Source organism: Anthonomus grandis, chromosome 5 (genome assembly GCF_022605725.1).
Source record: "Anthonomus grandis grandis chromosome 5, icAntGran1.3, whole genome shotgun sequence".
Classification (NCBI taxonomy): domain Eukaryota; kingdom Metazoa; phylum Arthropoda; class Insecta; order Coleoptera; family Curculionidae; genus Anthonomus; species Anthonomus grandis.
The window spans coordinates 14,111,081-14,124,754 of record NC_065550.1 but is presented as its reverse complement, the minus strand read 5'-3'; the positions used below and the strand labels follow the sequence as shown (position 1 = coordinate 14,124,754).

Sequence of the window (13,674 nt, the reverse complement as noted above, 5' to 3'; positions counted from 1 at the left end):
TACAAACCCTCATAAAATCATCTATATTTTGATTTTTATAGATAGTCGTAGCTATTAATGTGGACATAGAACAGTGTACATAGAAACAAAGTAAGTCAGAAACTAAAAATAGAATGAAAATAAAAGTGTTTTTTACTAAATTTGTAGTAGTATACACGAGCAAAAATTTAAATGAAAATCATCATTTTCATGGTATTAGGATTTATAAGATTCAAGTTTATCAGAATAATAAAACAAATATTTCAAAGTGCATGCATCCATCCCAAGTTAATTGAAACTTTGTCTCATTTAAGGTGACGATTATTTTCTTTCATAAATTTACATACATTTTTATAAAGTCCAAGAAAAATTTCAGATCTAACTGAACTATCTTAAATTCTTAACTAATTGTAACTTTCTATTTTGTTTTTGTAAACATAACATTATTTTGTTTCCCTACAATTGGCAGAACTGAAATTGGTCAGAGTGAGCAACATCGAAAGGACACAATCATGCATAATGACAGCCACCTAGTACTCGTCATTTACTTTTCATTGAATTGGCAGTCCAGGTATATTTAGTTCCTGCACTTGAATGACGATAAAAACGATGAAAGCGTGCCGATGAAAAGACCGATAGACCTGAGTCAGTTTTAAACCTACATTTTTCCCAGAATAATTATCTTTAGATCGCGGTACACCGGCAGGATACTATGCCGCGGCGGATTTGCAAAGAGAGACCACCCGATGCAGGTGTGCATTGGTATCGGTCGTCAATAGCAAATCAATGCCCATGCCACCGCAAAAAAATTTCCTCTAATATTTTAATATTTAGATTACTTTAAAACAGTGACGTAGTATCTAGTTATATCGTGGCTTAAATAGACATATAACACAAACTGCTCCACAGGAGTTAAGGGTATTAGTGTTTTCTTTGGGAAAAAATATATAGAAATTCTAAATTTTTTTATAACTACGTGCATCAATAATAGCTTGGCAACGTCTCTGCATGCTGTCAATCAGGTTGTTAAGCATTTCTGGAAGAATTTCATTCCAAAGTTGTGATAAAACGGTCCAAGCTCAGCCATTGTTTTGATAATGGCTGACGAGTCTGTGTTCATCTAGTCTTCGCTGCAACATGTCCCAAGCATGTTCGATGCAATTAAGGTCTGGAGATAATGGAGGGAGTAAGAGATAAGGAATTCCATTCGTTTCTATCGCATGAATAACAGCTCTAGCTCTGGCAGATCTCACACGTTAAAGAGGTCGTCGATTTCTAGGTGTTCTAAGTAGGGCCCATAATCTTCGACTATCCAAAAGTCTGGCTTATCTAGATTCCTCTGTGGAAAGCACAGATCTCCATTCATTTACCCAATTTACGTGATTTATTGCTAAATGTAACCTTTGCCGCATGTGGTCTTGGGTTAGTGGAACCTTAGTAGACGTCGGGATCTTAAATTTACACTATTTAATCGCCGCCTTATTGTTTCAATTGAAATACTTGTTCCTGTAGCATTAAGAAGCTGCGAAAGTTGTCTACACGTGGATAATAGCTCTTATAATATGGGATAATGGCTCTCTCCGCGCACTTAGTATAAAAAATCTTTTTGTGCGACTGTGGTTTCCCTAGGGCCACTAATCCTTGATCTTTCTAACACAGAATTAGTTTAATTAAATCGATTATTTAATCTACTTATGACCCTTTGCGATAAATTAAACAAATTGGAAACTTCTTATTGAACACGACCCCATAATATTTTCCCCTGTAATAAGTCCCTGGAATCACATAATTTTTCGACGCGTCGCTATGCACAACTCTTTGCATGCGTTGTATTTTTTAAACTATAAAATATCTACTTGACCCCACACATTAAAGTTAAGAGCTTATTAAGTTATTAGGTTTACTCACAATCGGCAGTAAGGCTGAAGTGTCATATGTTCTAGACTTGTACTAGTGTCGATTTGTAAAATAACTGCCTATCGTATTGATTTTTGCTGTCAAATTGAATTGTACTAAAAACACCATTTTAGAAACAAGTATAGTATAGAGGCTATACTTATCAAATCCATATGGCTTAGGATAAGGGTTGGACATTAGTTAGGATTATTAAAATCATAGAGATATAAACTCAATTCTGGTACCATCACAGAGAAGTGAAGCCCCTAAGTATAAAGGAAAGTAAGTATATTAGAAGATAATTATTACTACCTTATTTCCTTCAATGACATTAGCCATCATAACAATATGTGTAACATTTTCTTGCCAAACCATTCTCCAAAAGTCAGAGACGGTATTGGGTTTTGGTCCTTGAGTGGCTATATAAGCTCTTGGATGTCTAAAACCCTAAAAAAATATTTTTATTACGGATCATTAAAAAAAATATATTTTTCATAAGAAATAATTTTTTTAAAATAAATGTTTTTGAGAGCCCAATCCATGTTAGTTCCAAGTGAGTGGCATTTATTTTAATATTTAAGAATTAAAATGAGGAAAGGCTATCGGCCTTAGCGCACTTAGGCACAGCGGTAATTAAATTGTTGTTTAATAATTAATTGACATATATTGTTTAAAAAAGTAATAGAGAATTAAATCTTAGTGTTTACAAAGAAAAACTCGCAGTTTAAAAAACAGATTTTTATGATGAAATCTGCTTAGACGGCACAAAAGTATTTAAGCAATTTAAATATTATTCAAATAGCTGTTTGTAGTATTTTTTAGAAATAACAAAAGTTTTAGCAATATTTTGTTTTTAATACTAAAAAAAAAAACAAAAATTTGTTGGCGCTTGATATATTGACAAAATATGTGCATTTTTTAGATTATTTTAATACGCATGAAGGGAATAATGTCTCTGCAAGAACTAACTACATCAATACATTTTATTGCTGTCGGGTAGAACCTAATATGTATAATTTGGGATACTGTCTCCTCAATTTTATAGGACCAATATTATAATATTATCAGTATAGTTTTTTTATCATAAAGAATTTAATAGTATTATAGATAACATTATAGAATAAAATAATATTCTAAATAATTTAGTTAGTAGTAGACAATAATTTGACAAATTTATTCTTTCTAAAAAATTGCATCTGCATGCTTTTTCCTTACAATGACTACTCTTGACAGTTATTTAATAAATTGAGTTATTATATGGGCATATTTAAATCAAGGCTAAGCTACACTATCCGTTTTCAAAATTTTATAGCCATCAGCTACAGTATACCGTGTGCTAAAAAAGACCCGGAACCCCTTAATAACTCGTGATGCGCCCTTTTATCAAAAAGTATCCCAAATTAAAATTATACATTAGAAAGATAACTTTGCATATACGGGAGACATCACAACAGTAGCAGAGACCAAAGTTACCTTGAAGAGGAATAGTATATTTTTTATGTATTTTCCGATTCTACGCAAAATTCCAACATAACTTCATTTAACAACATGCAAATACTAACCTATAAAAAAAAGAAACTAAACAAAAAAATATTTAAACAATAAGCCTATTTAATTAAATGGTGAAAATTACTCCCTTGAATGTGGTAAAAAGCATTTGCTACGTTTTCTAACATATTAGGAGTAATCAACCCATATTCTTCTCTAATTGTGTCTTGTATTACGTTAATATTTTCCGACTTTGTCGCATAAACAATAGGGATGTAAGATCAGGGCTTCTTGCTGGCCATTCAATTTCACTTGTTGAAACCATATTTGATGAAAATTAGCGTTAGCATATCATCCTATTTTTGGTACTATCTGACTTTCCAGCAAATCCAGATATCGGGTCGCAATTGTAATCGGTCGGGAAAACAGCCGCGTATCTTTCTGCGCAATATCAGTACTTTAGTATAACCACCGTTCCTTATTATATCAGTTCGAAGTTAACGTTCTTCGAGAGCACGTGTGCCATATTAGACTTAAATGGTGAAATTAGTGTTTTTCTGAATTTTATTATTTCTTTTACAAGTGACCTAGAAAACCTATAGCCTGTCCAAGCGAGAGGTGGTTAAAACCAAAAGGAAATACTACTTCATACAGGCGACATTTGGTATTTACCGAGAGCCGTCGAATGGAACCCTTGGAAGCAAAAAGTGAATCAACATTATCTAAAGAAGCATCGCTTTCGATGATTGTTGATTGATGATTGATTAATATTTTTTGGAGTTAAGAAATATTAGTATTCAAAATGACTGTAAATTATACCTATCTTATAAAAATATTTAAAGCTAATAAAGCTTGTTATCCGCCGATTAAAAATATAAATGTTACAGAGAGTGCAGCGAAAGTAAAAGTACAGTGCTTCTTGGACCACCCTGTTCAACGCAATTTCCTATTTCAAAAAAACTCAGTCTTGAATTTAGGTTTTTTATATTTTTTATTTTTAAAACAGATATGTTTTTAGAACTGATCTGCAAATGCGGATGTGATGGTACTTCAGGGTAAGGTGAATACAAGTAAACTTTTACCGGGGTCAACATGTCAGACGCAAGCATGTTTTTAACATCTCTAGTTCCTTTACAAATAGTCTTGATTAAAGAGATGGAAAACAAAGCTATTGTTTTGGAAAATTCGCATAAAAAATTTCGCTTTTTCAAAAATTATCTTTACCCCGATTTTGCCGATTTTTGCGTATCCAACACATTACAGAAGATATAGAAACAATTAAAAATGAAGTTAAATATATCGAAAGCCAAATTAATCTCTTAGAACCCTTTCAATTTATCCTAGAGCGAAGCAATATTATAATCAATTATAAAACGATGCCAGCATTGATTGGTGGAAAAGTTTGCTCTGCTATATTTGAAATTTTATCTTCTCAACGTTTGTACCTATGAGGAGCTACAACCAAGCAATTTAATGACTTGGCTTATTAACGCTTCATGCGTGGATAAGATTTTTTGAGATATGCTTGCATTTAGCATACAAATTGGAGATAAAAAAATGGCAAGCACGTACTAACGAAGAAAAGGAGTCTGTTGAGCAAACAAAAAGGCTTATTCAGGAGCGGCTTAGCGTACGGATGGGGTTCAAAGTTGATCAACTAAAACAACATTTTAAGAGCTCAAATGATGGAAACCACAGTCGATTTTTTTCTAAAATTTACTTATTGCTTCTGAAATAACTGGCGTTGATGAAGTTTTAATTAATAAATTATATACAATTCTGCAGGTAATTTCAAGTGGCTACAATATTAACTTTTAAAAAATTTATGAGTACACAATTGAGATGGTTAAATTATTAGATATTGAGATTATGAAAATTTATGAGTACACAATTGAGATGGTTAGATTATTAGATTAAGTTGCACATTTGTGATCATATAATACCCATGGTATTGACAACTGTGTAAAAAATATTAATTCATGGCTCACGTGTTATTTCTGAGGCAATGCTTCCTATTGGGCAACTTGCCGAAGAAACCCAAGAATCCCGAAATAAAGATATAACAAGATATAGGGAAGATTTGACATCCACATGTTTGAATATAAAAACATTATGAAATTGCCACAATCAAAAAAAAAATTCTACATTAATTTCAGAAGCCATAGAGCTTTTAAATAATGAAACTATCGAGACTCTACCATCAGATAAACTTGTTCCGGAATCTGATTTAAAGGATATTGAAAGTGAATCGGAATAAAAAGATTTATTCACATATACGATCATAAAAAAATTCTCTCACAATGAGAGCCTCAAAAACCTGAAGATTTAAAAAGGGTGTAAAGTGACTTTTGTTCCTGCGGCTTTAGTTTAGATAGACTTAGATTGCAGATTTATTTTGACACTTTTATATTTTATCATGATATCCCAATACTTGTTGTCGACGTTTATTCTCCGACCTTCATACACTTTTTTTCATAAGCGCTAGATTGTATTCTTGTTTTTGAGTACGGTTTTTTGTACGATTTTCATCAAAGTCTACAAGAACTAGTTTGGTATGCAAGTGTAATAGATCGTATTAAAGAAAAAAATATTTTACCGAACTAATATGGAGAACATTAAAAAAAATTATGATGATATAAGTCTGCAATTTTTTTTGGAATCCAGATAAAAATAATAGTACCAGAAAAAAAAATTTTTTCATAGGTTCGTTTTTTTTTAATATCATTCTGAAACATTTCTCACATTTTTGCAATTTAATGATTCCCATTATTAAATAAGGGGGCGCAAGTTCGTACCTTATATTAAGTATTTTCTAATCTCTAATACTTTTCGAGCTTCCAAAGGTGAACTAAGATTTAATGGCGTATACATATATTGAATGTATGTGTAAACAATTTTTATATAATGAAATTAAATAAATAAAAAAAACATTTATTTATATTTTTGATTCATTTAAGTATTAAGCTTCAATATTCCAGTATTATTTTTTTCAATTCGAAACAACGTAAAACCATTTAATAACAATTACTATTTTTTTGTAAATTTATGGATTTTATTGGTCAGGCTTAAACATCTCTTGGATGCTTTCAAATCAATAAGGGATATTTTATATTTTATAAAATCCCTTTCAAGTTCCGGGTTATTCCAATCTCTGAATTGTTCTTATTAATGTATATTTAGAAATTGGTGTGCGGTCTTGAATTCTTGTATTGAAAAGGTAATAAGATTGTTAATAAGATTGCTCGCGATCTCCGAATCCTCGGATCAGATGATGATAATATAATCGTTACATAAATAAGCAAAAAAGTAAAGGAATTACCTGAACAGGCAAAAACATTTAAAAAGTACCTAATAACATTTTTATTGATAAGGTACTCATTTAAACTATACTATCTTTTGAGCTAATGGAATAAGGTGTAGCAGATGTTACGTTATCCTCAAATTTTGCGTATATTTGGAAAACACATAAAAAAATATTCCTTTTCATTTAAAAAAGGTAACTTTGGTCTCTACTACTGTTGTGATGCCTCCTGTATATGCAAAATTATCTTCCTAAAGTAGATTTGAAAAAGATCTATACTTTTTATTTAATACAATTTTTGATAAAAAAACTATATATAATTGAATAATTAAATAAGACTGTATTCTTAAGGAAGTCCGGGACTTTTTTAACATACGGTATAATAAAGCACAAAAAAAACTATTTTAAGCAAACGGTCTAAAAAAGGTCTAAATAAAAATCATCTTGAAAATGATGTTTCACGATGAAAAAATCACGTTTTTGTGAGATAAAGTGCAGAGTTACCCTTGACGGATCACTATTGTTTATTGAATATTTCAATGTATTTTTCTGATTTTATTAAATGAAGTGAGTTAGTACTTACGTCAATATAGTCTGCATTAATATAGTCGGAAAATTCGTCACCATCAATCTTTTCTAGTATTACCCTTGACTGATCATCTAAAAAAATTATTTATTGTGTAGATTTTCCTAAATGGCTTTACATAGGTGTAGGTATATATGTGTATATATAAATTTTTTTCTTGAAAGTCAATCGTCGAATGTAAACTAAGGAGGTGAGACAAGGCTGGCCTAAAAGTGGCAACTCTTTTAGGCCAGTCTACGGCCGTTATTTTAGAGTTTATTTTTATATTTCTAATAAAAAGTTATAGTTGCCTATAGTATTAAGTGCTGGAACCATTTTACAAACATACTCTTTAAAACAGAAGCAAAGTTTACAGAATGTACTATGGAAAATGTCGGACATCTCTCGGATTTAGGTAGAAATCAAAAAATTAATATGGAACTTTCCTATAAAAAAAATTTCTTATAGGCCCTCCCTAGGGAATATAGCGCTAAAAATAGCCCTTAAAGATGCGGCTGAAAATCGGGTTTTCTTGAATAACTTTTGAAGTACTTGGTATAATTTAATACAAATTCTACGTGATCCACATTGCTAAGGACCTCTTAAAATAGAGTCGGTAACCAACATTTACCTTGCTTGTTTTACCAGGGGCGGACTAGTAGTAGTAGTAGTAGTAGTACTAGAAGTAAGGGTGGGGGAGCTAGAGCTCGGCAAGTAGGCCTGAACAGTCCCTTTTCGCCAACCCCAGAATCACTCACCCCTACGCCTCCACCCCCAATGCGGTCTTCACTCAGTCGGTCCGTCCTTTTAATAAAGGCTTTCACGTTGTCCCAGTCTAGATCTTTAAGATCTTCCCGTTGAACTGTCGTTGCTCCGAAAATTTTCCTTCTCAGGCGACTACATCTATTACAGATACCTAGTATGTGGTATGAAGTTTCCTTTCCTGTGCCGCAATTCGGACAGAGTGGGCTTTCTCTTATACCAAGAAGGTGTAGATGCCTGTTTAGACTGTTGTGCCCGGTCAGGATACCCTCCAAGTCTTTGATACTTTATCGGGTCTTTGTTAGCAGTCGCCTTGCTTTAGAGCTGTCATGGTCTGGTATCATTTCCTTGGCCTGCCTACATCCTTCTGTCCTTCTCCAATTCTTCTTGGTTTTTTCCCAGGCCCAATTATTAAGTGCCTAGAGATTTGTTTTTTTGCTAAGACCGAGACAAGGTTCAGGGCCTACGAAGGGGTTAACGGAACCTTGTCTTGCCAGTTCGTCGGCCCGCTGATTTTCCTGGACAACTTGGTGTCCTGGGACCCACCTCAGTCTCACTTCCCTGTATGATGCAAGCCTTTCCAATGCGTCTCTGCATTCCTGGATTAGCGCTGAGCTGGCCCTAGGTTCCTGAATCGCCTTGTGGGCAGCTTGACTATCGGAGTAGATGCGGGAAGGATTTCCCTATGTTTGTTTCCATCCTGTACAATCCGGCTCCGGCTGAATTGGTGCTTTTCATCCATGATCCATCTGTGTACCAGGCCTGGAAACCACTTGGCTCTTTAATCTGGTTTACCGACCATTCTTCCCTTGTCGAGATTTCGACTTGAAAGCCCTTCTTTAATCTTAGTTTGCCACTTTCTGTAGTGCATCTGGATGTCAGAATTGGTATGTTCTTACACATACTGAGAGCAATCGTCATATGGCCTTGTCCTACGTGCGCAACAACATTGCGCCACCCTCCGCTATCCTTCAAGGGGCGGACTAAGTTGTACATATATTATAATGCTTAAATTTTTAACAGCCTGTATGATAAAGACTCTGAAATAATAAATATGGATAGCTTGAACCTTAAGCTAAAGAAAAAGTTCATTTAAAGTTGTTTGAAAAACTACATGTTCCATACTAAATACAAATAAGATAATTTAAGGAAAAAAAAAATGATAAAAAGTTTAAGGAACATGGATTTTTTAGTAATTTTTTTAATTTTTGCGATGTTTACAAAAAAACTTATTTTGGTTACAAACAAAATTTTTCTTAAAAGCCATTATTGTAAAAAGTAATGTTTCATGATTTTTTTTAGAAGTAGCAGAATTGTTGATACTTTCTTTGCATTGTGTTGCACTATCCTAATACTAGGGTTGCTATTTATATTTTTATCATTGGAAACACTATGTTCTTTAGCCGCCATTGGTTGCTTTCCTCTGAAAAGTTGACGTATTCAACTCTTACCTTCTATATTAACTCAAAAATGTTGTTCTATCGAAAAAATGGAGCTATCTTGTGAAGACTTTGGTGCGATGATTTCTTACGATTATCCATATAGATAAAAAATTAACTTACTTATAACTCGTTCCATGGTTTCAGCCGTTCGCTGAGTGACGAGACTCTTGAAGGTCGACCAAAATCTCCATTAAAGAACTAGTAAAGAAATATCATCTTCTGATATATCATTTTAACAAAACCAAAAAGATGCTCATGTCAACTGGTGAAGAGAATTGCAGAGCAATAAAAGTGTTATGAAAATTGGCTCGAGCACATGCAAAAGTGTTTTGGTGATAAATATTTCTTAAATAAAGCTGTTTTCGATAATAATATTTTTTTATTATTAGGCTCAAAATATGAATAGCAACCCTCGTAAATGTTTTTATTTCACAATTTTCAGAAAATATGAGACAATTTTATATATATTTATCCCTGTTTTCGTATAAATCGGAATAAATTTTGGCCATAGTCAAAAAATAGTTTAATTTTTTTTAGCTTATTGTTAAAAAAATACTATATTTTATATTGGTCTTATTTAGGATAAAATTAGGATTACTAGAAAACAAAGAGCAATGAGAGGGAGTCTAGAAGTAATATGGAAGCTCCTAGATAAAATGATACAACTAAACAGTGGTATTTAAAAGTTTTAACAAGTTAATAAAACAGAAAAAAGTTTTACATTCACACTTGTTTTTTTAATAAAATATATTTTAAAGGTGAAAAGGGGTTAAAATAAATTTTAAAGGTGTTACATTTACTAATTTAATTGAAGAAATGTCAGTTCTAGCCAATTTTTTTTAACTAAATTTTTGCCGGTTATTATTTAAAATAATTAAGATATAACATTCCTATCGTTCTTTTCATATAAGTAATCTGGTAAAACATAGTATCTTTATTTAGTAACACCTTGCTTAAATCAAATACTTACATGCTATAAGATTCTTGTATCTGTTTTTAATTTTATTTTCAGGTAGCGAACCATAAGCATGTGGCTTTTGTAGGCCTCTAGGAAAGGTCTAAAAAATAGGAATAATAGCATATAATAAAAACCCATAAAACCCTAAAGGGACCTCGAAAATAGTTAAAATCTTAACAATTGTCACTTATAATTAGTACTAGAGATAATTGGTATAATTAGAATTAGTAATTACATTTAGAGTTAGCTAGGCAGAGCATTACCGTTATACAAAAATTAAATGGATAATAATGTTAATAGGTATGTACCTTCTTATATACCTAATAGGTATATAAGCTTCGTATATACCTTCCTCTGGACGTCAGTTTGAAGATACTTTTAAGATCTTATAATAAAAAAAAACTGATATATTTTTTATATCGGGATAAAAATAATTTGATTAAATTTTACGAGTATATTATGGTTTTCTAGGTAAAACATTATAATCATTAAATAGTTTTGATATTTTCAGTAGTTCAAAACACCCTGCAAAAACGGTTTCGGCCTATATTTACGCTCTTTTAATATGTTCATCTAATTTTTTTTTGTTCTAAAATAAGATTTAGTACTTACATTATGCTGTGCCAGCAGTTCACCTGATTTAATAGCATTTTTAAGATAGTCTGAAAAGTGCTCCAATTTTATTCGTTTGGAGTTTTGAGTCTTAAAAAGTGGAACTCCCTACAATACAAGAATATTATGTTTCAAGATACTGGATTTACATACTTTAAACATATTTACTTACTGGGCAAATAACGTCATTTTCAGTTAAAAGATCAAGTGGCTTAAAAATAATTCGAGACACTGGTCTTACGCGTCCGACTTTCTTTAACCCCATTTCTTCTTGATTAACATCTGAAAAATTAAGTTTTAGAGCATAAGCTTAATAAGGAAATCAATAATTTAGAGTTTAATATTTATACCCTGAACTAACAATAAAGATTCTCTAGTATAGTATGAATAAGCTTCACATACAAATTGTGCCATAAAATAGGACAGCCCATATATTAACAAAAAAATAAAAACATCTTGTCGAACTTGCATTGTCTTATTTATTTAATGTAACACGACGTTTCGGTTGGTATGTATCTCCAACCGTTATCAAGTGTAAACAAGTGTAAATAAGACAATGCAAGTTCGACAAGATGTTTTCACTGTACCATTGTCTACCACCTTCAAAAACCAACAAAAAAATATATGTACTTTCTAAGGGACGAAGAAATTTAATTTATTTTAGTGACACTTATATTTGGTATCTTTCCTAGTTACTGGATGTTTAGTTATACCTATCCTTTATTAATACAGACAATTTCCAGGTGAATAATTATAAGCCAATCACTTTTGCACAAATGTTTGTGAGCCTTTTTTTACGCAATACACCAAAAATCCTATGGTACTTGAGTATAACGAGTAGCGCCAGTGCTACAAAGGTGTCTGGGGATATTTTTCTTAAAGTTTGCAAGTTGTAATATTTGAGAAAGACGTACTTTGATAGTTGATTCCACAGATTTTTACTTCTCCATAAAAATAAATCCTGATATAGACATGTTCCAGGAGTCTGCAGGTGCATTTGTTATCCATGAGTCGCATCCGACCGTTGAGTAGATCTTGCGTGGATAGCTTTAGGTGAAATAACATGGACCCGTTCGGTAGAGCATTTACCAATATATATATATATATATATATATATATATATATATATATATAGTAGAAGGAAAATTAATATATATATATAACAAGTTGATAAAACAGAACCAGTTTCGCCACCTTCCTTCTATGCACCAAACTATCCAAGCTTCCAGCTATCTCTAGATCTCCTATAAGATGTAGAGACTTCTTCTAGATGGAATTAAGCAGCTTGAACATGTGTTAGGGTGGAGAACTCTACTGCTGTATGTGAGAGCAATACTCAAGAGATGAACGAACTTTAGCCTACTAAAGCGTTAAAAACTGTTGCGGTGTAAACAGCCTTTTCGTTTTAAAGAGAGCCCCAAGTTTTTGAGAATGCGTCGCTTTTCATTTTCCTTCTACACGGTCATGCCAAGACTTATTGCACAGATGTAAATAGCTCCGAAAAAAAAAGATAGGGCAAAATAATTCCGGACATAATAGGTGTTGGCGTGACAGAGGCAGCTTTTAGTAGTTTTCAGGCATCTTTTATGGTAGCCTGAGTCTTAACTGCGTTAAATTCAATCAGATTGCACTCACTCCTCTTTAAAATGATGGCATTACCTTGCGTCATAAGAGAATTACATATTATTGAAAATTATTTTATATTTTTTTAATTAAGTTAAATAGTTCATATGTACAAGGAACATGTTCTAATAATTGTAACAAATTGTGTCGAAGAAAATCTAAATAAATTTCTCCGGTTAGTCTAGGTGGAAAAAAGTAAAGTCTTATAAGCATGTCGTTTACCATGCAAGTGCGAATATTTAATGAAAATTTATATTGAAAATTAGATCTTTTTACATCACACGGATTTTCTACCGCCAAAGCATGATTTTGGCAAAAATTTTGCACTCTCTCTTGTGCAAATGTGGCCTCATCTGTACCCAAAATTAATTTCGCCAAACTATTCTAAAAGCCACTTGCAAAATACAACTCCTCTAGGGTGATCTTCAGGTCATAGGGTATGTACCCGATGATAGTTACAAGGATAATACTGTCCATGTCGTATTGTTTTTCACACTTTACTTATGAGAAACTTCAACTTAAGCTGTTATGGCTCTAGCACTCATTCTTGGGTCGTTTTCAACTATTTCTAAAATGTTTTCCTCAACTTTCAGGATAAAAAAATATTTTTTAATTTTTTTTTCGTATTTCATTAAATAATTCGAAGTTTAAAAAAAATTACAGCGTCCTAATAAGCATTAAATTATGGAATGTAGCTCTAATTACGCAATATAATCCTAGAATTTGGGACACTCTGTACAGAGAATCGATAATGAACTACATTTATAATTTCTCTAAATTATTCGACGTCACTAAAATATCATTAATGAAATCACTCCCTGACGTCATTAAAATGATCTGAAAGGTGTGGTAGTAGAGTGGTAGTAGATAGGGTGTAGAAGGTATGTTTTATTTATGTATATTTTTTTACTCTAACAAAGTTTATCCGTACTACTAGTAATATACCCAATTGGTTTTATATATCAGATCGCGGCAAATATATCTGCTTAGCACACCGCACATCTCTGAAGATACGTGGAAGCAAATTTTTTGGACCAATGGTCTTGCT

The 13,674-nt window shown here is 32.2% G+C and overlaps 1 protein-coding gene and 1 long non-coding RNA gene across 6 annotated transcripts in view; one reads left to right on the top strand and one right to left on the bottom strand.

Moving 5' to 3' along the window:
• Window positions 1-13,674, bottom strand: part of LOC126736579 (receptor-type tyrosine-protein phosphatase kappa-like) — a 130,367-nt gene that overhangs the window by 24,365 nt on the left and 92,328 nt on the right. For all 5 annotated transcript variants that reach the window (XM_050440981.1, XM_050440980.1, XM_050440983.1 and 2 more), the window contains 5 exons: window positions 11,176-11,285; window positions 11,004-11,111; window positions 10,404-10,491; window positions 7,248-7,324; window positions 2,188-2,322 (listed from right to left, as the gene is read on the bottom strand). In XM_050440981.1, coding sequence (XP_050296938.1) covers window positions 2,188-2,322; window positions 7,248-7,324; window positions 10,404-10,491; window positions 11,004-11,111; window positions 11,176-11,285 — 518 coding nt within the window. The remainder of the gene's footprint in view (window positions 1-2,187; window positions 2,323-7,247; window positions 7,325-10,403; window positions 10,492-11,003; window positions 11,112-11,175; window positions 11,286-13,674) is intronic.
• LOC126736612 (uncharacterized) overlaps window positions 1,906-13,674 on the top strand; it is a 54,686-nt gene continuing 42,917 nt past the window's right edge. The window contains exon 1 of the long non-coding RNA XR_007660703.1: window positions 1,906-2,157. This is a non-coding gene — a long non-coding RNA (uncharacterized LOC126736612). The remainder of the gene's footprint in view (window positions 2,158-13,674) is intronic.